At 42.2% G+C, this 25,078-nt stretch overlaps 2 protein-coding genes across 4 annotated transcripts in view; one reads left to right on the top strand and one right to left on the bottom strand.

Moving 5' to 3' along the window:
- Positions 1–20,762, top strand: part of LOC134358470 (mitochondrial import inner membrane translocase subunit Tim23-like) — a 61,109-nt gene extending 40,347 nt beyond the window's left edge. The window contains exons 5-7 of the mRNA XM_063070715.1: positions 2,892–2,950; positions 13,421–13,531; positions 17,033–20,762. Of these exons, the coding sequence (XP_062926785.1) occupies positions 2,892–2,950; positions 13,421–13,531; positions 17,033–17,148 (286 nt within the window). The 3' untranslated portion in view covers positions 17,149–20,762. The remainder of the gene's footprint in view (positions 1–2,891; positions 2,951–13,420; positions 13,532–17,032) is intronic.
- Positions 20,763–20,899: 137 nt separating this feature from the next.
- The window catches only part of ncoa4 (nuclear receptor coactivator 4), a 46,522-nt gene continuing 42,343 nt past the window's right edge, over positions 20,900–25,078 (bottom strand). For all 3 annotated transcript variants that reach the window (XM_063070713.1, XM_063070712.1, XM_063070714.1), the window contains one exon: positions 20,900–22,111. Coding sequence is in view for 1 of the 3 variants with exons in the window: in XM_063070714.1 (XP_062926784.1) it covers positions 22,106–22,111 (6 nt within the window). In the remaining 2 variants the exon portion in view is untranslated. The remainder of the gene's footprint in view (positions 22,112–25,078) is intronic.

The following is a 25,078-nucleotide window of genomic DNA, read 5'->3' as shown; positions in this document are numbered from 1 at the left end:
CTAACCCTAACCCTAACCCTAACCCTAACCCTAACCCTAACCCTAACCCTAACCCTAACCCTAACCCTAACCCTAACCCTAACCCTAACCCTAACCCTAACCCTAACCCTAACCCTAACCCTAACCCTAACCCTAACCCTAACCCTAACCCTAACCCTAACCCTAACCCTAACCCTAACCCTAACCCTAACCCTAACCCTAACCCTAACCCTAACCCTAACCCTAACCCTAACCCTAACCCTAACCCTAACCCTAACCCTAACCCTAACCCTAACCCTAACCCTAACCCTAACCCTAACCCTAACCCTAACCCTAACCCTAACCCTAACCCTAACCCTAACCCTAACCCTAACCCTAACCCTAACCCTAACCCTAACCCTAACCCTAACCCTAACCCTAACCCTAACCCTAACCCTAACCCTAACCCTAACCCTAACCCTAACCCTAACCCTAACCCTAACCCTAACCCTAACCCTAACCCTAACCCTAACCCTAACCCTAACCCTAACCCTAACCCTAACCCTAACCCTAACCCTAACCCTAACCCTAACCCTAACCCTAACCCTAACCCTAACCCTAACCCTAACCCTAACCCTAACCCTCACCCTCACCCTAACCCTAACCCTAACCCTAACCCTAACCCTAACCCTCACCCTCACCCTCACCCTAACCCTAACCCTAACCCTCACCCTAACCCTCACCCTCACCCTCCCTCACCCTCACCCGCCACATCGCGTGAAATTGAATCTCAAGTGAGGAGATCAAAAAGCACGTGAGGGCTGATTTGCCCACTGCCCGCATACTCTCACCCTAACCCTAGGATGCATTACTGATGATGTGTCCCAGTGCATACCCAGTTCATTGAACCAAGAGGTGTCGGACCACGATAATGAAAGGCATGGGCCAGATTCACCTGGCTTCACCACACAAGCCTATGCGCCTTAGCACCTCATACCTCACCACTCAAAACTCCGCAGCCTTACCTCTCCCAGTCACACACATTTATCCACCAGCCCAACACTCAAACCTAATCCTAAAGTCCAAGGGGGCACACACCCCCACAAACCCTAGGCACATCCCAATGATCATGCCACACCCCCACAGACCCTGGGCACGCCCCGACTAACCCTGGCCACTCCCCCACAAACCCGATTAACTTTGTCAGGAAGGGCAAGATCCAAGAAAGGCAAGTGTTGGACCTGGTTAATGAAGGCGTGGGCCAGATCAAAGTGGCAGGGTCGCGTGAAATTGAATCTCAAGTGAGGAGATCAAAAAGCACAAGAGGGCTGATTTGCCCACTGCCCGCATACTCTCAACCTAACCCTCTCTGCTTTCTGGTAATCATCAAAAAATCTTTTTTCTCCACCAGACAAAAAAATCTTCAAGGTTGCAGGATAACGCAGTGTAAATTGATAACCATGATCCCATAGGGTTTTTTCCACTGGATTAAATTTCTTCCTTCTCTTCAAAAGTTCGTAGCTTACATCAGGATAGAAAAAAACTTTGTTCCCTTCAATTATCAATGGCCCTTTTCTATCTTTGGCAGCTCGAGCAGCTGCCTGTAGAATCCTTTCCTTGTCTTGAAATCTTAAGAATTTTATTAAAATCGATCGTGGATATTGGTCATCTTTTCCGGTGTCTTCTTCGAAGAAGCCGTTGCCACTGCCATTGCTCCCTGTTCTACCGAAGGAGATCCAACCTGAGTCCGAGGCTCCATTGTTGCAGTAGGCCCTTTTTTCTTCCCGTCTCGCGGCTGCTTTGCAACAGCAGACTTTTGTTGCGGTTTAGGAGGCATATCGTAAAGTAATCTTACAAAGTTTATAAATAGTTTTCAGAAAATATTTACTAACTGTGTTTTGTTTAAACGGTACTTTACTGATTTGTTGCGGGAGAGCTGGATTTACAGGTCTCAATCCCACGTCATCACGTGACGCCCCCCACAAATTACATACTTAAATGAAATACAGAACAGATTAAAACACTATAGTACTATAAAGCTGTATTAGTTTCTAATACTTAGCAATGGGGGAATTTATCCACGTCACTTTCTTTTGAGCGCAAATGAACAAAATTCACACAGACTACAAGTGCAGATAATGGACTGCCTTCATATAAAGGTGTCCATGATTGCATCCTCCAAATCTTCATTTTTCATTGCAACATTCAAGATAGTTGTTGATATCTTCAAATCCTTTGTGGTTGTTAACTTGTTGAAGTAGTAACATGGTTTCATTTTCATTCCTGGTCATTTCTGGTATCTCCAAGCCTGAATGCTTGAAACCGCAGTGAGCAAAAGAGTTCTGAATTGTCTTGCTGCTTATTTCCTGCCAATTGTCAGTGACAAAAATCGACACTTTTTGAACACAAGTATGTGCAAATCTGTGCTTAAAAACTTGTTCCTCCAGCATTTTGTGTATGTTGTTATTTTAGAAACTGTTTGCTCATTCCACAACAGTCTCCTCCCCCAGTTAAGCACCATTTTGTCCCAAATAAATGAAGGGTATCCTGGCTATTTTCTTGCTTTGTTTTAGTTCTGTAAGAATTTACCCAAATAAGCAGCTGTCCCAATTAACCAAGATCCACCGTATTTCAAATAATCATTTACAAACCTTTCCCATAGGCTTCAACACTACTTTTCCCCACTCATCTACCTCTGCTCCTTTAATAGGTTCTTAGTCTCTTTATCCCTCTAGAAGTTAATTAAATCCTTCTGCCAGCTTTTGTAGGAAAATTCCATTCTGTCACTTTGCAGCTTTCCAAGGGATTTGGAAAACACTTGCCCACACTGCCAATCCTGACCCCTTGTTCTCCAACTTCCAAAGGTTATGGAAAGTCTTGCTGTGTTTCAGTACATTATAAATTTGTACTCTAATGCTTGTTTTATTTTGCAGAATCCTGAACATGGTCACACGGCAAGGAGCTTTGTGGGCCAACACGTTGGGCTCCTTGGGTAAGTGCGTTTTACATTTATGAACATATATATCGGATATTGTGAGAACTATAGAAACATAGAAAACCTACAACACAATACAGGCCCTTCAGCCCGCAAAGCTGTGCCGAACATGTCCCTACCTTAGAAATTACTAGGCTTACCCATAGCCCTCTATTTTTCTAAGCTCCATGTACCTATCCAAAAGTCTCTTAGAAGACCCTATTGTATCTGCCTCCACCACTGTTGCCAGCAGCCCATTCCATTCACTCACCACTCTCTGAGTGAAAAAAACTTACCCTTGACATCTCCTCTGTACCTACTCCCCAGCACCTTAAACCTGTGTCCTCTTGTGGCAACCATTTCAGCCCTGGAAAAAAGCCTCTGACTACCCACACGATCAATGCCTCTCATCATCTTATACACCTCTATCAAGTCACCTCTCATCCTCCGTCACTCCAAGTAGAAAAGGCTGAGTTCACTCAACCTGTTTTCATAAGGCATGCTCCCCAATCCAGGCAACATCCTTGTAAATCTCCTCTGCACCCTTTCTATGGCTTCCACATCCTTCCTGTAGTGAGGTGACCAGAACTGAGCACAGTACTCCAAGTGGGGTCTGCCCAGGGTCCTATATAGCTGCAACATCACCTCTCGGATCCTAAACTCAATCCCACAATTAATGAAGGCTAATACACTGTATGCCTTCTTAACCACAGAGTCAATCTGCGCAACTGCATTGAGCGTCCTATGGACTCGGACCCCAAGATCCCTCTGATCCTCCACTCTACCAAGAGTCTTACCATTAATACTATATTCTGCCATCATATTTGACCTACCAAAATGAACTACTTCACACTTATCTGGGTTGAACTCCATCTGCCACTTCTCAGCCCAGTTTTGCACCCTATCATTGTCCCACTGTAACCTCTGACAGCCCTCCACACTATCCACAACACCCCCAACCTTTGTGTCATCAGCAGACTTACTAGCCCATCCCTCCAGTTCCTCATCCAGGTCATTTATAAAAATCACAAAGAGTAAGTGTCCCAGAACAGATCCCTGAGGCACACCCACTGGTCACCGACCTCCATGCAGAATATGACCCTTCTACAACCACTCTTTGCCTTCTGTGGGCAAGCCAGTTCTGGATCCACAAAGCAATATCCCCTTGGATCCCATGCCTCCTTACTTTCTCAATAAGCCTGGCATGAGGTACCTTATCAAATGCTTTGTTGAAATCCATATACACTACATATACTGCTCTTCCTTCATCCTTCCTTCATCCATGTGTGTAGTCACATCCTCAAAAAATTCAATCAGGCTCGTAAGGCACGACCTGCCCTTAACAAAAGTCATGCTGACTATTCTTAATCATATTATACCTCTCCAAATGTTCATAAATCCTGCCTCTCAGGATCTTCTCCATCAATTTAACCACTAAAGTAAAACTCACTGGTCTATAATTTCCTGGGCTATCTCTACTCCCTTTCTTGAATAAAGGAACAACGTCCTCAACCCTCCAATCCTCCGGAACCTCTCCCGTCCCCATTGATGATGCAAAGATCATCGCCAGAGACTCAGCAATCTCCTCCCTTGCCTCCCACAGTAGCCTGGGGTACACCTCATCCGGTCCCGGAGACTTATCCAACTTGATGCTTTCCAAAAGCTCCAGCACATCCTCTTTCTTAATATCTACATGCTCAAGCTTTTCAGTCTGCTGCAAGTCATCACTACAGTCACCAAGATTCTTTTCTATAGTGAATACTGAACTAAAGTATTCATTAAGTACCTCTGCTATTTCCTCCGGTTCCATACACACTTTCCCACTGTCACACTTGATATGTCCTATTCTTTTACATCTTATCCTCTTGTTTTTCCACATATTTCTGGAATGCCTTGGGGTTTTCCTTAATCCTGCCCGCCAAGGCCTTCTCATGGCCCCTTCTGGCTCTCCTAATTTCCTTTTTAAGCTCCTTCCTGTTAGCCTTATAATCTTCTAGATCTCTAACATCACCTAGCTCTCTGAACCTTTTGTAAGCTTTTCTTTTCTTCTTGACTAGATTTATTACAGCCTTTGTACACCACGGTTCCTGGACCCTACCATAACTTCCCTGTCTCATTGGAACGTACCTGTGCAGAACTCCGCACAAATATCCCCTGAACATTTGCCACATTTCTTCCGTACTTCCCTGAGAACATCTGTTCCTAATTTAAGCTTCCAATTTCCTGCCTGAGAGCCTCATAATTCCAATTACTCCAATTAAACACCTTTCTAACTTGTCTATTCCTATCTCTCTCCAATGCTATTGTAAAGGAGATAGAATTAGATTAGATTATGAGGACACTCAGTCCTCATTTATTGTTATTTAGAAATGCATGCATTAAGAAATGGTACAATGTTCCTCCAGTATGATAACACAGGACAGACCAGGACTAAAACTAACAAAAACCACATAATTATAACATAGTTACAACAGTGCAAAGCAATACCATAATTTGATAAAGAGCAGACCATGGTCACGGTAAAAAAAAGTCTCAAAGTCCCGATAGCCCATCATCTCACGCAGACGGTAGAAGGGAGAAACTCTCCCTGCCATGAACCTCCAGCACCGCAAACTTGCTGATGCAGCACCCGACCACAGCCGACTCTGAGTCCGTCTGAAAACATCGAGTCTCCGACCAGCCCTCCAGCACCGAGCACCATCTCTGCCGAGCGCTTCGACCCCGCCCCAGCCGGGGTCTCCTCTTGTAGGCTTATCTACATATTGTGTCAAGAAACCTTCCTGAACACACCTAACAAACCCCACCCCATCTAAATCCCTTGCTCTAGGGAGATGCCAATCGATATTTGGAAATTAAAATCTCCCATCATGCCAACTCTGTTGTTATTATTACACCTTTCCAGGATCTGTTTCCCTACCTGCTCCTCGATATCCCTGTTACTATTGGGCAGCATATAAAAAATACCCGGTAAAATTATTGACCCCTTTCTGTTCCTAACCTCCATCCACAGAGACTCCGTAGACAATCCCTCCATGACGTCCACCTTTTCTGCAGCCGTGACACTATCTCTGATCAACAGTGCCACGCCCCCACCTCTTTTTCCTCACTCCCGGTCCTTCCTGAAACATCTAAAACCTGGCACTTGAAGTAACCATTCCTGTCCCTGAGCCATCCAAGTCTCAGTAATGGCCACCACATCATATCTCCTAGTACTGATCCACGCTCTAAGCTCATCTGCTTTGTTCACAATACTCCTTGCGTTAAAATAGACACATCTCAGACTGTCCGTCTGAGCGCGTCCCTTCTCTATCACCTGCCTATCCTCCCTCTAAGCTTTCTCTATTTGTGAGCCAACCTCCTCTTCCCCAGTCTCTTTAGTTTGGTTACCACCCCCCAACAATTCTAGTTTAAACTCTCCCCAGTAGCCTTAGCAAACCTCCCCACCAGGAAATTGGCCCCCCTGGGATTCAAGTGCAACCCGTCCTTTTTGTACAGGTCACACCTGCCCCAAAAGAGGTCCCAATGATCCAGAAATCTGAATCCCTGCCTCCTGCTCCAATCCCTCAACCACGCATTTATCCTCCACCTCATTCTATTCCTATACTCACTGTCGCATGGCACAAACAGTAATCCTGAGATTACTACCTTTGCGGTCCTGCTTCTCAACTTCCTTCCTAACTCCCTGTAGTCTTTTTTCAGGACCTCTTCCCTTTTCCTGCCTATGTCAATATGTACCACGACCTCTGGCTGTTCTCCCTCCCATTGCAGGATATTTTGGACACGATCTGAAACATCCCAGACCCTGGCACCTGGGAAGCAAACTACCATCCAAGTTTCTTTCCTGAGTCCACAGAATCGCCTGTCAAACCCCCTAACTATAGTCCCCTATCACTACTGCCTTCCTCTTCCTTTCCCTACCGTTCTGAGCCACAGGGCCGGACTCTATGCCAGAGGCACGATCACTGTTGCTTCCCCCAGGTAGGCTGTCCCCCCAACAGTACTCAAACAGGGGTACTTATTGTCAAGGGGTACAGCCACAGGGGTACTCTCTAGTTACCTGACTCTTCCCCTTCCCTCTCCTGACTGTTAACCCACTTGTCTGTCTCCCGTGGCCCCGGTGTGACCACTTGCCTATTACTCCTTTCTATCACCTCCTCGCTGTCCCTGACCGGGTAAAAGTCATCAAGCTGCATCTCCAGTTCCCTAATGCGGTCCCTTAGGAGCTGCAGCTCAACACACCAAGTGCAGATATGGCCGTCCGGCAGGCTGAGAGACTCCATGACTTGCCACATCTGACACCGAGCACAGTTAATTGGCCTCAGACACATACTTCCTTTCCGCAATTAACACAGGTAAACCTACCTTGCCTCGTTACCACCTGAGCCCCTTGAGCCAAAGCCCTGCCACTCTACTACCTCTCACTCCGCTGCCCGCTGGATATGGAGGTATTTTTAAACTTTTCCCGCTCTATTGGTTGACGTCACGCGTCTGTGCCGCCTTGCCTCTCTTTTACCCCGAGTAGTAAAATGCCTTTGCTCCGGAAATCCTTAGCTGTTCCACTCACAGCCTTCCTGCTTGGAGTCTGAACTATTTTGAAGAAAAATACTTATTTTTTTCCCACAGGACTAATTTAACTACAATTTTGCAGAACTTCTACTACAAGTTTTTTCTACATTGTTTCTTCCTTTCTGGGGTCAGACAGGATGAACCCATGTTTCTATAGGAAATGAGGGAGGAAATTGTCCACACTGGCCACAGTAGTAGAATCAGATGATTGGGGGTGGCAAATGTTATTCGTTCATTCGAGGAAGGAAGTAGGGATAACACTACTCTAGTAAAAACCAGTGAGTCTTACTTTAGTGCTGGGCAAATTATTGGAGAGACTCTTAGAGACAGGATTTACAAATGTTTAGAGAAGCATAGTCTGATTAGGGTTAATCATCATGGCTTTGTGAGAGGCAGGTCATGAAACTGATTGAATTCTTTGAGGATGTGGTAAAGCACATTGATGAAGGTTTTCGTAAGGCAGTTGATAGATTCCCCATGGGAGGCTCATTTAGAAAGTTTGGAAGCATGGGATCCAGGGAATCTTGATTGTGGATTCAGAATTGGTTTGCCCATAGAAGGTAGAGGGTGGATGTAGTTGGAGTGTATTGTGTCCGAGTTTGGTGACCAGCAGTGTTCAGCGGGGATCCTTTTTGGGACTCCCTGCTCTTTGTGATTTTGATAAATGACATGGATGAGGAAATGAAAGGGTGGGCTAGTCAGGTTGTAGATGTCATGAAGGATGGTGGAGTTGTGGATAATGTAGAAGGTTGTCAAAGTTTACGACAGGATATTGACGGGACACACAGCTGGGCTGAGAAGTGGGGTTCAACCTGGAAAAGTGTGAGGTAATTTACTTTTTGGAAGGTTGAATTTAAAGGCAGAATACGAGTTTTAATGGCAGGATTCTTAGCAATGTGAAGGACCAGAGGGATCTTGGGATCCACATCCATAGATCTTCAAAGTTGCCATGCTCATTGTTAAGAAGGCATATGGTGTGTTGGCTTTCATTAGTCAGGAGGATGAGTCCAGGAGCCTTGAGGTAATGTCACAGCTCTATAAAACCCTGGTTAGGCCACACTTAGAATATTGTGTTCAGTTCTGATCGCCTTGTAGGAAGGATACAGAAGCCTTGGACATGGTGAAGAGGAGATTTACCAGGATGCTGTGTAGATTAGAGATCATGTCTTATGAGGAGAAGTTGAGTGAGCTTGAGCTTTTCTCCTTTGAATTAAGGAGGATGAGAGATGATTTGATGGTTGTTCACAAAATAAAGAGACATTGATTAAGTGGATAGCAAGTGTTTCCTCCCCCCACCTACCCCACTGCACCCCAGGGTGGAAAAGGCTAATATGAGGGGGCACAATTTTATGGTTATTGGAGGAAAAGACAATCCTCCACCAAAGCTTGGAATCCATCTCCCTGCTGCCGAAGACTTCAGTGATTTTAGGTGACACCACCACCACCATTGGTCTGGATATTTTTCTGGCACCAAATATTCCCCATTTCAGTGGAAATGATACAAACCCTCGAAGATAATAGACAATAGGTGCAGGAGTAGGCCATTTGGCCCTTCGAGCCAGCACCGCCATCCACAATCAGTATCCAGTTCCTGCCTTATCCTCACAACCTTTGATTCCACTATCTTTAAGAGCGCTATCCATCTCTTTCTCGAAAGCATCCAGAGACTTGGCCTCCACGGCCTTCTGAAGCAGAGCATTCCATATATCCACCACTCTCTGGGTGAAAACGTTTTTCCTCAACTCCTTTCTAAATGGCCTACCCCTTATTCTTAAACTGTGGCCTCTGGTTCTGGACTCAACCATCAGTGGAAACATGCTTCCTGCCTCCAGCGTGTCCAATCCCTTAATAATCTGATATGTTTCAATAAGATCCCCTCTCAGCCTTCTAATTTCCAGAGTATACAAGCCCAGTCGCTCCAGTCTTTCAACATATGACAGTCCCGCCATCCCGGGAATTAACCTTGTGAACCTACGCTGCACTCCCTCAATAGCAAGAATGTCCTTCCTCAAATTTAGAGACCAAAACTGCACACAGTACTCCGGGTGTGGTCTCACCAGGGCCCTGTACAACTGCAGAAGAACCTCTTTGCTCTTGTACTCAATTCCCCTTGTTATGAAGGCCAGCATGCCATTAGCTTTCTTCACTGCCTGCTGTACTTGCATGCTTGCTTTCAGTGACTGATGTACAAGAACACCTAGATTTCATTGTACTTCCCCTTTTCCAAACTTGACTCCATTTAGATAATAATCTGCCTTCCTGTTCTTACCACCAAGGTGGATAACCTCACATTTATCCACATTAAACTGCATCTGCCATGCATCTGCCCACTCACCCAGCTTGTCCAAGTCACCCTGCATTCTCATAACATCCTCCTCACAATTCACACTGCCACCCAGCTTTGTGTCATCGGCAAATTTGCTAATGTTACTTTTAATTCCCTCATCTAAATCATTAATATGTATTGTAAACAGCTGCAGTCCCAGCACTGAACCCTGCGGTACCCCACTGGTCACCGCCTGCCATTCCGAAAGGGACCCGTTAATCGCTACTCTTTGTTTTCTGTCAGCCAGCCAATTTTCAATCCATGTCAGTACTCTGCCCCCAATACCATGTGCCCTAATTTTGCCCACTAATCTCCTATGTGGGACTTTATCAAAGGCTTTCTGAAAGTCCAGGTACACTACATCCACTGGCTCTGCCTTGTCCATTTTCATAGTTACATCCTCAAAAAATTCCAGAAGATTAGCCAAGCATGATTTCCCCTTCGTAAATCCATGCTGACTCGGACCGATCCTGTTACTGCTATCCAGATGTGTCGTAATTTCATCTTTTATAATTGATTCCAGCATCTTTCCCACCACCGACGTCAGGCTAACTGGTCTATAATTCCCTGTTTTCTCTCTTCCTCCCTTCTTGAAGAGATGGACAACATTAGCCACCCTCCAATCCACAGGAACTGATCCTGAATCTATAGATCTGGGCATAGATATTCTTTTTGAACTGTTTAATGGTATATATGGGTCTGGTGTATTGCCTGATGACCTCTTGAAATCAGTATTTATAACTCTGCCAAAAATTCCTGGAACTATTGACTGCGAAAATTATAGAACAATCAGTCTAATGAGTCACATAATAAAGATTTTGTTGAGAATTGTTCTGAGTCGAATTAAAAACAAGTTAAGACCAGAAACTTCTAAACTGCAATATGGCTTTATTGAGGATAGAGGAACTACGGACGCAATTTTCATACAAGTGCTTTCAGAAAGGGTAATTGAATATCAAAATGATGTCTTTATGTTTTATTGATTTCACTAAAGCATTTGTCAAAGTGCAACATGAAAAATTATTTCAAATTCTCACTAAACTAAACATTGACAGAAGGGGCAAACAATTGCTTCAAAATTTATATTGGAACCAAAGGGCGGCAGTAAAAATTGATGATAATGTAAGCAGTTGGACTAAAATTCAAAGAGGAGTTAGACAGGGTTGCGCTGCCTTACCGGAATTATTTAATATCTAGAGTGAAATGATTCTCAGAGAAATAGAAGACCTAGATGGGATAAAAATTGGAGGTGTTAACATCAACAATATAAGATATGCAGACGATACCACCCTAATAGCAAGTGCTGCAGAAGACCTACAAATCCTCCTAGACAAAGTAATACAAACAAGTGCAGATTTTGGTCTAACCATCAACTGTTTAAAAAAGAGAACATAACCAGATGTATGGTAATATCAGAACAGCAGGATACTCCCAACTGCCAGTTGTACATCGGTAACCAAGAGATTGAACAAAAGACCAGCTTTAATTACCTTGGTAGTTTTATATCACAAGATGCTAGATGTAAAGTAGGAATACAAAGAAGAATTGTCATTGCCATTGGTAGAAACCCATTTTTACCAACGCACACATTTCTATGACATCGAGGCTTAGGCTACTAAAATGTTATATCTGGTCAATCTTGCTGTATGCTTCCGAAACATAAACTATAACACCAGAACTCCAAAGAAACTTGAAGCAGCAGAAATGTGGTTTCTTGGAAGAATGCTGAAAATATCATATAGAGATAGGGTAACTAATGAGACAGTGCTCCAACGTGCCCATACAAAAAGATCTTTAATGAGAACATTAAATGAGAGGAGACTTAAATTCCTGGGCCTCGTCATCAGAAAGGGAGAAATAGAATGCCTTACATTACAAGGCCGTATGCCTGGGAAACGCAGTAGAGGAAGGCAAAGAAGAAAATATATGGACACTGTGAAAGAACTAACAGATCTAGGTGTGCGAGATATCATTGTTACTGCCAGGGATCGTTCGATGTGGAGAGCCATGAGTGCCCAAGCGTGTAACGTGCAAGGCACATGAAGAAGAAGATTGGAGGAAAGTTTTGGGGGGTGGGGGGATGTAAGGGGTATGTTTTTTTTAAGAGAGATGAGTGTGTGGGACACGCTGCCAGGATGGTGGTAATAGGGGCATTTAAGATGCTCTTCAATAGGTATATGGATGACAGAAAAATGGAGGGCTATATAGCGGGGAAGGATTAGATTGATCTTAGAGTAGGTTCAAAGTTTGGCATGACATCGTGGCCCCAAGGGCATGTACTGAGGTGTAATGCTCTATGTTCTGTGTATGTCTGGGAAATGCATACAAGGCAGATTAGTAGAATGCTAGGGTTAGTTTTCCTAAGGGTTATCAGTGAACTTTGGCTGTGTAATTAGTTGTAAGGACGAAAGCTGCCACTTTCAGATATAATCTGATTTTAAATTTGAATTCTCAGACTGACAATAGGTGTTCTAGGCTGTAAAGCAATTCCATACTGGAGAAGGAATATTCCATGAAGTTACTAGATCAAGTCTCTGAATTGTTATTTAGGCTACGTCCACACTACGCCGGATAATTTTGAAAACAAAGCCTTTTCTCTTCGTTTTGACCCTCCGTCCACATTGAAACGGCGTTTTCATCCCCCAGAAATGGAGCTTTTCTAAAACACTCTCCAGAGTGTGTAAATTTGGAAACGATTGTTGCACATTGCAGTGTGGACGGGGTAAACGGAGATATTTAAAAGCGCTGTCATGACAACACCACAACAACAATGCTTTTTCTGCTTCTGCTTGGTACTGCTGGATGGCTGTTATAACGTGCAGTCGGTGTGAACGGTGTGAGAGTTAAATTGTAAAGTGAGCTTTTTTGACTTGATCCCCTAAATTGATTTGATTGAGTCTATCTTTAAAAATATTAATGTCAGAAATACTGCACAGGTCTGGTGGCAGAAGATTCTACTCCCTTATTGATCTTGGGTAGAGGATGGCTTCATGCGTGTGTTGTTTACTTTATTGTCTACATTAATAGCTTGTTTGGAGTTAATCATCTCCACATTCTCCACTGCTTTACTAACTTTGTAGTCGTTTGTACCGCGCAGAAACAGCTGGACTCCATTGTCTGTCTAAACGAAGAAGTCCGGTCTGCTTTTTCCAGCGGAGGTTTTCTTTGTATTCAAGACATTGTTGAAAACTTTCTTTTGCTGTTGTTGTTGGTACTCTAGTTTTTGACTAATGGAAATAGCACAACGCTGCTGCGGAAACGTAAATATTATACAGTTTCCTCTTCACTTGTTTTCTGTAGATGTGTCTGCGCATGCCCAGTAGGAGTAGATTTGCTCAAATATCCGTTTTAATGTGGACAGAGATATTTTGGAAAACGCCTAGTGTGGACGCCTGTTGTTTTTACTCGAAACCAGCATTTTCAAAATTATCCAGTGTAGTGTGGACGTAGCCTTAGCCCCAGGTCATTTTGCAGAGGTACAGTAGCTTTGTACTGCTTCATGTTTGTATTGCCTGTCAGTCAATTGATGTCTGCATTTCTCCAGGCCTCATGAGCATCTATGTCTATACATCACTTACACTGAATTATTTATGCAGCTCTCTTGTACAGCACATTTGGTGTTGTGATTGAAAAGGTTCGAGGTGCAGAGGATGACCTGAATACAGTGGCAGCGGGGACCTTAACTGGCTTACTATACAAATCTACAGGTAAATGACAAATAGGATTTAAGCTTTCATTAATCTAGAATTCTGCTTGCCCACTGGTGTGTTGTCTGGTTAGCTACTGCTTCAAATTTATCACTGAATTGAAACAGCTCTTCTGTAAGAATTGTCCATTGTTCATTTACACTGTGGCCACTTTATTAGGTATGTCCTATGTTCATGGACCTGCTGTTGTCACCCATCCACCTCAAGGTTCAACATGTGCGTTCAGAGATGCTCTTCTGCACACCACTGTTGTAACACATGGTTATTTGAGTTACTGTCTCCTTCCTATCATTTTGAATCTGTCTAGTCATTCTCCTCTGACCTTTCATTAAGACGGTGTTTTCACCCACAGAACTGCAGCTCAGTGGATGTTTTCTTTTTGTCTTTCACACTCTTCTCCATAAACTAGAGACTGTTGTGAGTGAAAATCCCAGATCAGCAGTTTCTGAGATGCTCAAACTATTCCAGCTGATACCAACAAAGTCACCTAGATCACACATCTTCCATATTCTGGTGTTTGGTCTGAACCTCTTGACCATGTCTGTATGCTTTTATGTATTAACTTGTTGCCACATGATTGGCTGATTAGATATTTGGATTAATGAGCAAGTGTACCTAATAATGTGGCCAGTGGGTGTATTTGTGTACTTGTTTTGAGATCTCTAGGGTTCATTTTTGTTTTGGAAAGTAACTTTAGAAATCATCATTGTAAAATTATATAAATATTTTTGTTAATTGCACAAAACTTAAATCATTATTCCAATTAAAAGTTATCAATTCAGAATTCAGTATTCCATGTGCATTAACATAACTAAAGCTAATTATTGTGCGCTGCTCTAAAAACAAGCAGAACTTGCACTGGATCAATCAGAGTGATCAAGGTCTAATTTCTACATGAATTGGTGGGTTTTTTTAAGGAATTTCATTAATTTACAAGAAGATCCTTTTCACGAAGGAGAAGTTTCTGGTAGTGGTTTACTATTTTTGAGGTTTACTATCATGACAGTAAAGTATGCTTCGGAAAAGGGTCCCAAAACTCACAGGGCTGCATTTCAGAGATGCATAGCTGTTGTGGAATAAAACTGCATGCCAAGAACTGGTTCTTTGGGCACTCCACTAGGCACTGAAGTCTCCCTGATAAAGTCAAAGGCCAGCAGTAACCCTGGGATATGTCGTACAACTGCAAAACTTGGTTTTGAAATCCACATTGTGGTGAGATCGGTTTAAAACAGCACACACATTAGGTGCCCACAAAGATGCAGCTCCAACAAAAACCATCCAGCAGCCCACTGGATGATTGTCTGCTACTGAGGTGACTTGATGTTTCTGCCTTCCTAGTTCATGGGAGACACTAAACAGGCTGCAAGGATTGATTGGTTCTAGGCCGTCATTTATTTCTGATTTAAATTACTTGAAGAGGGCAGAGTGTAAGGTTTCTATTATCAAGATCTACACCTAAAGAAATGGGCCCCTTTAACAGCCACATTGCCTGTCATACAAACTTTCAAATTCAATTCACAGAGCTCTTCATTCAGCAAAGTTTGTGATGGTGGTGCAGAGCATTGCTCTGTTCTGGTGATATACCATGTGTTCAATTCAGTTGTTGAGTATAAACAGGGAGTGTTGCAAGTTGCCTTCAAATCTGGTGTTAATATGGACGACTTTGTTTCATGGTATGCTCGGCTGGATGGGATGTATTTTTTAACTTTGACTTTGGGCCCAATTCTGTGATGGTCAACTTCACTGTTAAATGGTCAGCTTCACTGGAGACCCACATTAACACCACAGGTGCTGACTTCCATCAGATTTTTATTTCTACAGTATAACCTCTGTCTTGACACTTTAGTTCACTGAGTGTATTATATGAACTTGTAATATTTAAATGTATTCCCTCTGCAAATATTTACTTAGCAATATGAGAAGAATTAAACAAAAGGTAAATCTGAAGTCTTAATTTGTATCCCATAGCCTTCTGTGCCTATCTTTGAAATGCTGTGGAATGATGTGCTCTTGTGAATTGTGCAAATGTCTTTGTTCCTGTTTACTTTTGTATTGTTGTGGTTTGCTACTGAACACATTTGGCGATGTGTATTGAAGCAAACGGTTTAGAGAACCTCATATCCTGCCCTTGCCTCAGATCTTTGCAGGCAGATGTTCTGTGACCTTCTTCAGATTCTGAGGGCTGAGTCACTGGCCTGGCACCATCCTTCCTACTGAATGTTGACCCTGACCCAAACGCAAGAATTATCTTACCATTTCATTTAATTTTGTAAAAATGCTGCATTGGAGTGTCTTCCCAATCATTTCGCCTTTGTGGCTTGGAAATGCAGTGCAGCTAAGTATGTCAGAAGCCCTCTTGCCTTGCTGCTTTAAAGATGAATAAAGTGCATTGCATTCTCAGCTCAGTTTATGCTGGGTGTGGTGAAAGAACTCTGGGGTACTGAATTATGGGCATGCCTAGCAGTAGTCTTAGTAATTGGAAATATTTGGGTTATTATAATTTGTCAGACTAAATTTAGGTTAATAAAATTAAATAATATTCTATGTTTCAGATTTGTGTTAAAAGGGTGAGGGCAGACCTCTTGTATAGTCCATTTAGACTATTCCTAAATGTAAACTATTTGTAACAATGGTTAATTTTGTCCAGTCCAAAGACTGAGGGGAAGCGTAAGGATTCTCCTGATTCACTTACCTCTGAAACAGATTGTATGAAGACATATGGTAGGAAATTAGGTTTAAAAAAAAAGCTGCTGTGGCGGCTCGCCCACGCGGCAAGCGAACCGGTTCCAGCAGTCGTGGGCGAGTCCCCAGCCAGCGGCAACCGAGAGGCTGAGTGTGGGGCAGACCTTGGCCCGGAAGCCGACGTCACTTCAGCCCCACAAAGTGCGGGAGATGCTGGGAGCGGACACTTAAGCACGCGGGGATTGAAACAGTAAAACTGTTCAACCAGACCCTGCTTGACTGTTTTCACTCGTTGCGTATCAGTGTGACTACACTGCAGTAATTCAAACAGAATGACAGAACCTGCTTAGTCTATTTCTATGCATCCACAGTGCAATGCCCTCATTCATTGAGTTTGAAAGGGCTTTAGAGTACTTTGCATAATTTTAATTTTTGTTGTCTTAAAGTGTATCTAGGGAGATCTAGTTCGTCAATTCAGCCCACTTGCAAACAAACTAGCTGTAATTCTCCTGACAAATGTCTATCCCTTACAGAGAATGAGGGTTGGTGTTGGGGTTTGTAGGTTCCTTTCTTCACAAATTCTGCTCACTGTTACAGGTGACATTATTGATCTGCCTCTCTATAGTTTTGCTGAAGAGCTCCTGTATCAGAAAAAACACTAGAACAGGGGTTCCCAACCTTTTTTTATGCCATGGACTAATACCATTAAGTAAGGTGCTCTGTGGACCCCAAGTTGGGAACCTCTGCACTAGAAGATCTTCTGTGGTTAGCATGCAACGTAACTTTCTTTTCTCCTTGTATTCTTGTATTTTTACCCAGCTGGACTTCGTGGAGCTGCACGGGGAGGATTTATCGGCTTCACTCTGACTGGACTCTATGCTCTCTATAACAACTGGGACCATATAAAGGGTGTATCTGTGCGACATTCCCTCTGAGACTGCACTATGGGAATTCTGTGGGAAGAGCCAAGATAGACATCTGAATAGGAAATAAGTACAGTAAATGACTTGATCTTTTAAAAAAATATGCATTAAATGCCACTTTATCCTTTTTTTTTGAGATTTGACATGGAAGGCACTCACATTGTGAGTGAATTGTATTGTTCTTTTGGTTAATTGGTCCCAGTCTTACCGTGACACTGAGGCGAGCAGAGTCTGCAGAAGTAACAAACTCCCTCAGGCATAGCTCTCAGATTGGCAGCAATCCCAAATAGAATGGATCAAAGTAGAATAACTTTTGGGTCATGAGCAGTGGGATAATTTATTAACTAATCAAACCCTCCATCAGCAGAAACTGCAGACTGCACTAGTGTTGAGTAGTGATACAATCAGACATTGGATCAGAACCTCCACACCTGGGGTATCTTCAGGCTATTTCATTATGTTCCTCTTAACTGTTCTCAATATCCAGCTTTGTAATAATGTCCAAACTCATGTTATTGAGGTACCTTTTTCTTAATGGGTATCTCAGCTTCTGCAGTGGGACAGAGTATAATCATCCCATCTGACAACATTCATACCTTTACTCAGTGTGTCTGACCTAAGAGCAGCAACCTTGTGGATTTGCGCTGATTGTTCACTAACTGTTCTGCTGATTCCCCAAAAAGCAAATTAGATTTTTATTCAAGTGATTTAACATACTTATGGCAAGACAGCTGATCAGATGGTTTTCTCTCACTTCCTGTATTGTGCAGCACACTCTGAAAATGGATTAGCTAAATTCCTTACTTTATTATGCAGCCCAACTTTGCCCAAGTTGTGCCTAGTTTAAAAAAAAAAGTTCCATGCGCATAAATTTTTTTGTGGGAATGTCGAGGTGACGTGCTGGTCCCCACCTTCTGGTCTAATTTGCAATCGCTTCAGATTCAACAATTTTGTCCCAACAAAGCAAACCACATACCATTTGTTATATTGATATACTTCCCATGCAATAAAGCTATATAAATACTTGCTAATTATGTACATGGACATGCTTTGGAAAAATCTTAGAGCAATAGTTGTGAAGAAAATAAAATTGTAGCCTGAAATGGAATGGGAAAACTAAGGTGCCTGAAAATAAAGTTGTTCAGAATGAGTATCAAAGAGGGAAGCTTGTCATCGATCTGTTAATCACTTGTAAAATGTTGGAGAAATCCAGGAAAAGGGCCATAGGGACTCTGCTGGAAAAATAACTTGTGAACTGTTCCTCTATTACCTGAGTTATTTGGGTTGAAGCCACCACCCTTTTAACTGTTCTATTGTATTTTTTTAAACAAATGTATTCTATTGGAGGAATCTCGTCACAAACTGTATGGCAAGCACAGAACAAAATAAAGAAAAGCTATTTATTGTGTTAATAAATGATGTTTATTTTATTTTTAACATTTACACAAACGCTTGGAGCTTAAAGAACTATTTAACTCAGTTTTAATCATGTAAAAGCGCCTTTTAAATTGCTTTGAGAGTATGGCATATGCAAAGACAAAACATCGCAGTTTTTTTTTCCAGTAATAAGGGAATCAAGGTTTAATACAGAAATGTGAAGCCAAGGTAAAAGATCTGTTATGGTCTTAAGAAGTGGAACTGGGCATAAAGGATGTTTCTATTGAGGTAGTTCCTTAATCTTGCACTGTCTTCAATTTCTTATAACCAGAAGACTGCAGAATTTCTTCTGAGAATCTTTTTTTTACGCCCTCAGACTTCTTTAGCATTCACCCACAAATTCTGTGAAGACGATTGCTAATGTTTAATAGACTTACTGCAGCAGAGTATGCTGAGTCCTTGTTGAGCAATCTGATTTAGATCTTCCTGCTCCATTCCCTTGCATAACTACTCAGCTCTCTTTCAAAAGATTTTTTTCCCTCCAAGTCACCTTGACATATAAAGTTCCATATCATTGCTTTCTATATGAAGCAGTTTCTCATGTTCTAATCTTAGCAAAATATTACACCTCCTTCCACATCGTTATGAGTGCTTATAGACAATAGAAATGCTTTTGAAGCCCAATGACTTAAATTGACATGGTATACTGCAAAACACTGATGTAATGTATCTGTGGGATTGTGGAGCATGTGAAGATCTTGCAGTTGTCAGGTTAGCATCTCGCTTTTACTATGTCTGGTGGATGTAGCCTTCTATATACTTTATTGACCCAGAATTGGTCTAGTGACAAAATGAGGGATATTCAGAACCATGCAATGCAATTCAATTGTTGCTGCCACTGATGGCTTGCATACCTCATGGATGCTCAGTTTATAACAGCCAGATTTATACCACAGCACAAATGAAGTGACACAATAATGAAAGCTGCCCTTTGTAAAGATGTCATTGACCTCTCAATTGTGGTAGTTATTGAAGGATTGAGCAGCAGTCCTACTAACCTGTCAGGGTTAAATGTATTTGCAACAACCACTAACAAGTTCAGCCCTCATCTGCCATTAGTAGAGTGTCTAGGATCCATAAGCACAGCCTTAGAATAAACTGTCAGAAGATAGTGAATCTGGAATTCATAGCCAGAGAGCTGCAGAGGCTGTCATTGGGTGCATTTAAGGTAGAGAGTGATAGGTTCTTGGTTGGTAAACATTTCGGGGACAAGACAGGAGAATGGGGTTGACAGATTAAAAAATCAGCCATGATTGATATCAGCTACAAGAGGCAGGGGTAAAACTGAGTAGTCAAAATTGTGGGGAGAGTCAAGACCCTCACAAATGGTGACAGGCACCCAGCAAAAACTTAAAAAAAAAGAATGGAGCACTCGTGTTTAAAATCACATTTAACACCCCCGTCAGATCCAAAGCATAGCCCACTGGCAGAGGTTTCATCTCGTACAATATCATCTGAGCCTAGTTTAAAATCGATGTGTACAGTATATAAAAGGCATGAAGGCGCGTAGTTTTGCTACAGCATTTTATTGAGATGATTATACTTCAAAACAAAACCTATAAATATGATTGCTGAAGCAATGTCAAGGTATATTTGCAATAGAAAGGGAAGAATAGATGTAACTTAGTTTAGTGTAGTTTATTTATTTTGATTACACAAAAGCAGTAATGAAACTGATTGCAACAGTTAATACTAAAGTCCTGTGAGACCAGAAGGGCTTGCACAATCCTGAAAGTCACCAAGTTTAAGGACTTGACAATGCCCAGATCTTTATACAATTTAAGCTGAAACACAAGGTGAGCAGATGTGGGAAAAGGTAAAAGCAAATGTTGATCATTATATTGAAATTGGGATGGATTCTATTCAATTAAAAACTGAGTAAGTTTACAAAGCTGTACAGAGAACATGCCCACTGATGGCAATTTTTTCACAAGGCCAGTTGTGTACACGTCCTCGATGGCAATCTGGTATTTCCTAACCTGTTTTTAAATTTCTTAAATGGGTTTACATTCCACCAGCCTGTGGCAAGGCAGCAGTATTGTGTCTTCTGTCACCTGCCAGTCACTGCCAGGCCCACCCACTCTTTAGCCCTACAACATATTGACAGATCCACCCAGAGCATTTTTCAGCCCCATTATCAAGAGTCCTGACCTAATCTTCAGGATCAAACAGCACCTAGAAGAGACTGAAGGAGGCCACACACTGAATTGGAGTTGTCAAGTACAACTTAAATACCTGGCGTGTAGTCAGATCATGACCATTCTGTGAGGGTGACGGACAAAGCCAATACAGTAAGTGGTTAATTCCAACTATACTAGACAGAGGATTTTCTCTTTCTCTTCCCCGCCCCCCCCCCCCCCCATGGGTACAACTGATGGAATCAAGTTCTTGATTCCTTTTGTGCCAAATTAGTACTGGCTAGCACCAAATATTTTGTTATGGATTAAGTGGATTTGTTGTTGGCAAAACTAGTGAAATGGGACAGATTACCGTGTTCTTCACTTGTGCACATTCCACTACGGTAACTGGTCATCCTGGATTAGACTGGTTTTGCAACTTACTAAAGAACCCAATTTTCTTTAAATAAGGAAATAAAACTGAACCATTTACACACAAAATGCTGCAGGAACTCAGCAGGTCAGGCAGCAACTATGGAAATGAACAGTCAACTTTTTGGGCCAAGACCCTCCTTCAAGACTCTACGCATTTAACTAGAAATGTCAAAACAACAGATCCAATATATTTCATCTTCTAATGCGAATATCTGCTGCAAATAAACTGTCTGAGAAGACTTAACATTCACCAAAGGCAAGTAACACACCTTGAACACAAATACACCAATCTCAGAAGAAATGGTGTATTCATTTGTGCTGAGCTCAGATTGTACTGCAGTAATTTAAAGTCTATCACTGGACTGGGTTACTATATTGCATGACAGATAAAGACCACAAAGTATGTTAAATCCACTACAGAAGTGGCTTAGTGAAATGTGAACTGAGCCTGCCGACACAGAAACTGGTGCACTATGCTCTCTGCTGCAAGCACTTACTGCATCAACTCTAATGCCCAACACAAGGCAATGAGGTATTGGTTTATAACAGCAGAGATTACTGTGTCAATATAATTCATCACCACCTTTTCCAACAGTGTAATTAGCAGTAGTGCTAACTAAATCAATTAGAAATCCTCCAATACAGGGCAAGTCTCATGAGCTTCGTTCACCTCACTAAGCATTATGAATCCTGTTCTGGAGGATTTTAGCTATTAGACCAGTTGCACAATGCCTAGAATGAAAATGGTCATTTTGTGGAGAGGAGGGGTGGGAATGAAGGAATCCCAATTACATAGACTTCCCAAACATGTTGAGGCTACAGAGTTTCACAGTACAACTCACACACAAAGGATCTGAACACAAAAATGGTCTTCAAGGCAGAAGCAAAGAATTAATTCAGCAGAATCTGAGGTGATAAATGTGCCTGATGTCACTCCAGAATAAAGGCCGGTCAATCAATTCATCTGTAGCATGGATGATTCAAAGCTACAAAAAGAGAGAAGATAGATAAAATTATCAGCTGAACATTAATTTTTACAGGACAGAAAACATTCACCAATCTCCAATTCCTCTTTCTCCTGTAACTTTTAAGTCAATCAATACCATATTGCAGCACTACACATTTGGAACATTTGCTGGAACCAGTTGAAGCTTGTGACAAAACGAACAGATTGGGACAGAACGAACAATCTAATCATTGTTTACTCCAATGATGTCAATCAACTATCATTCAAGCTTTAAAGTCAAGGTCAAGTTTGTCATATTCACAAGTACAAGTATGCACAGGTGCAAAGAAAGAGCAGCCTCACAGGCACATTGCATCAGATAAACAGCACTCACAAGAAAAACACATACCTAAAAAACTGAACATGGCTAGCAGAAGATCTCCAAGAGCAGTCAATGAAAGAACAGAAAATCAGCTAAAACACATCAACAAAAAAACCTTGTACAAAAAAACAGAGTATCATATTCTAGTCCACTGACCAACAATTAAGGATAATTGGAAATAAACGGTTTAAGGGCTTGTACTAGCTACAAGGGCTTGTACAGCAGATACAAAAATGAAGGTGTCCATTTTCCAACGTTACTTTGGGGGAGATCAACTCTGACCAATTGCAACAGCTGCATCTGAACATCAGAAAGAGAAAAATACACCTTCAGCAGAACGCCGAATTAAAAGTCTCAGGAAAAGCTGCATATTTGGCAACTCCAGATAACTAACAGAGAGGTGGTCTTCAAAATCCAGAGTTTGGTCAGTGACCAACAGCCTGACATAAAATAGCAAACCAAATAAGTATGAATGATCACTACCACTAATTTGATCAATCAATAAATGGATATCATGGGAGCGGATTTAAGTGGGTGGGGACATGCTAAGAGTTTTTTTTACAGATGGCACAATTTGAAACAGTCTAAATTTTCACTTTGAAGACCACCATTTATTGATAGCCTTTACCAAATTGGTAAAGGTGCTGAGGAAGAGGATTTCTTGGAATGTATGCGGGATGGTTTTTTGAACCAACATGTCGAGGAACCAACTAGAGAGCAGGCTATTCTGGACTGGGTTTTGAGCAATGAGGAAGGGTTAATTAGCAATCTTGTCGTGAGAGGCCTCTTGGGTAAGAGTGACCATAATATGGTGGAATTCTTCATTAAGATGGAGAGTGACATAGTTAATTCAGAAACAAAGGTTCTGAACTTAAAGAGGGGTAACCTTGAAGGTATGAGACGTGAATTAGCTAAGATAGACTGGCAAATGACACTTAAAGGATTGACTGTGGATATGCAATGGCAAGCATTTAAAGGTTGCATGGATGAACTACAACAATTGTTCATCCCAGTTTGGCAAAAGAATAAATCAAGGAAGGTAGTGCACCCGTGGCTGACAAGAGAAATTAGGGACAGTATCAATTCCAAAGAAGAAGCATACAAATTAGCCAGAGAAAGCGGCTCACCTGAGGACTGGGAGAAATTCAGAGTTCAGCAGAGGAGGACAAAGGGCTTAATTAGGAAGGGGAAAAAAAGATTCTGAGAGAAAACTGGCAGGGAACATAAAAACTGACTGTAAAAGCTTTTATAGATATGTAAAAAGGAAAAGACAGGTAAAGACAAATGTAGGTCCCCTACAGAAACAGGTGAATTGATTATGGGGAGCAAGGACATGGCAGACCAATTGAGTAATTACTTTGGTTCTGTCTTCACTAAGGAGGACATAAATAATCTTCCAGAAATAGTAGGGGACAGAGGGTCCAGTGAGATGGAGGAACTGAGCGAAATACATGTTAGTAGGGAAGTGGTGTTAGGTAAATTGAAGGGATTGAAGGCAGATAAATCCCCAGGGCCAGATGGTCTGCATCCTAGAGTGCTTAAGGAAGTAGCCCAAGAAATAGGGGATGCATTAGTGATAATTTTTCAAGACTCGTTAGATTCTGGACTAGTTCCTGAGGATTGGAGGGTGGCTAATGTAACCCCACTTTTTAAAAAAGGAAGGAGAGAGAAACCGGGGAATTATAGACCGGTTAGCCTAACGTCGGTGGTGGGGAAACTGCTGGAGTCAGTTATCAAAGATGTGATAACAGCACATTTGGAAAGCGGTGAAATCATCGGACAAAGTCAGCATGGATTTGTGAAAGGAAAATCATGTCTGACGAATCTCATGGAATTTTTTGAGGATGTAACTAGTAGAGTGGATAGGGGAGAACCAGTGGATGTGGTATATTTGGATTTTCAAAAGGCTTTTGACAAGGTCCCACACGGGAGATTAGTGTGCAAACTTAAAGCACACGGTATTGGGGGTAAGGTATTGATATGGATGGAGAATTGGTTAGCAGACAGGAAGCAAAGAGTGGGAATAAACGGGACCTTTTCAGAATGGCAGACGGTGACTAGTGGGGTACCGCAAGGCTCAGTGCTGGGACCCCAGTTGTTTACAATATATATTAATGACTTGGATGAGGGAATTAAATGCAGCATCTCCAAGTTTGCGGATGACACGAAGCTGGGTGGCAGTGTTAGCTGTGAGGAGGATGCTAAGAGGATGCAGAGTGACTTGGATAGGTTGGGTGAGTGGGCAAATTCATGGCATATGCAATTTAATGTGGATAAATGTGAAGTTATCCACTTTGGTGGCAAAAATAGGAAAACAGATTATTATCTGAATGGTGGCTGATTAGGAAAAGGGGAGGTGCAACGAGACCTGGGTGTCATTATACACCAGTCATTGAAAGTGGGCATGCAGGTACAGCAGGCGGTGAAAAAGGCGAATGGTATGCTGGCATTTATAGCGAGAGGATTCGAGTACAGGAGCAGGGAGGTACTACTGCAGTTGTACAAGGCCTTGGTGAGACCACGCCTGGAGTATTGTGTGCAGTTTTGGTCCCCTAATCTGAGGAAAGATATCCTTGCCATAGAGGGAGTACAAAGAAGGTTCACCAGATTGATTCGTGGGATGGC

The sequence above is a fragment of the Mobula hypostoma genome, chromosome 18 (assembly GCF_963921235.1).
Source record: "Mobula hypostoma chromosome 18, sMobHyp1.1, whole genome shotgun sequence".
In the NCBI taxonomy this organism is placed as follows: Eukaryota; Metazoa; Chordata; class Chondrichthyes; order Myliobatiformes; family Myliobatidae; genus Mobula; species Mobula hypostoma.
The sequence above is the reverse complement of the archived record's forward strand: the minus strand, read 5'-3'. Positions and strand labels throughout refer to the sequence as shown.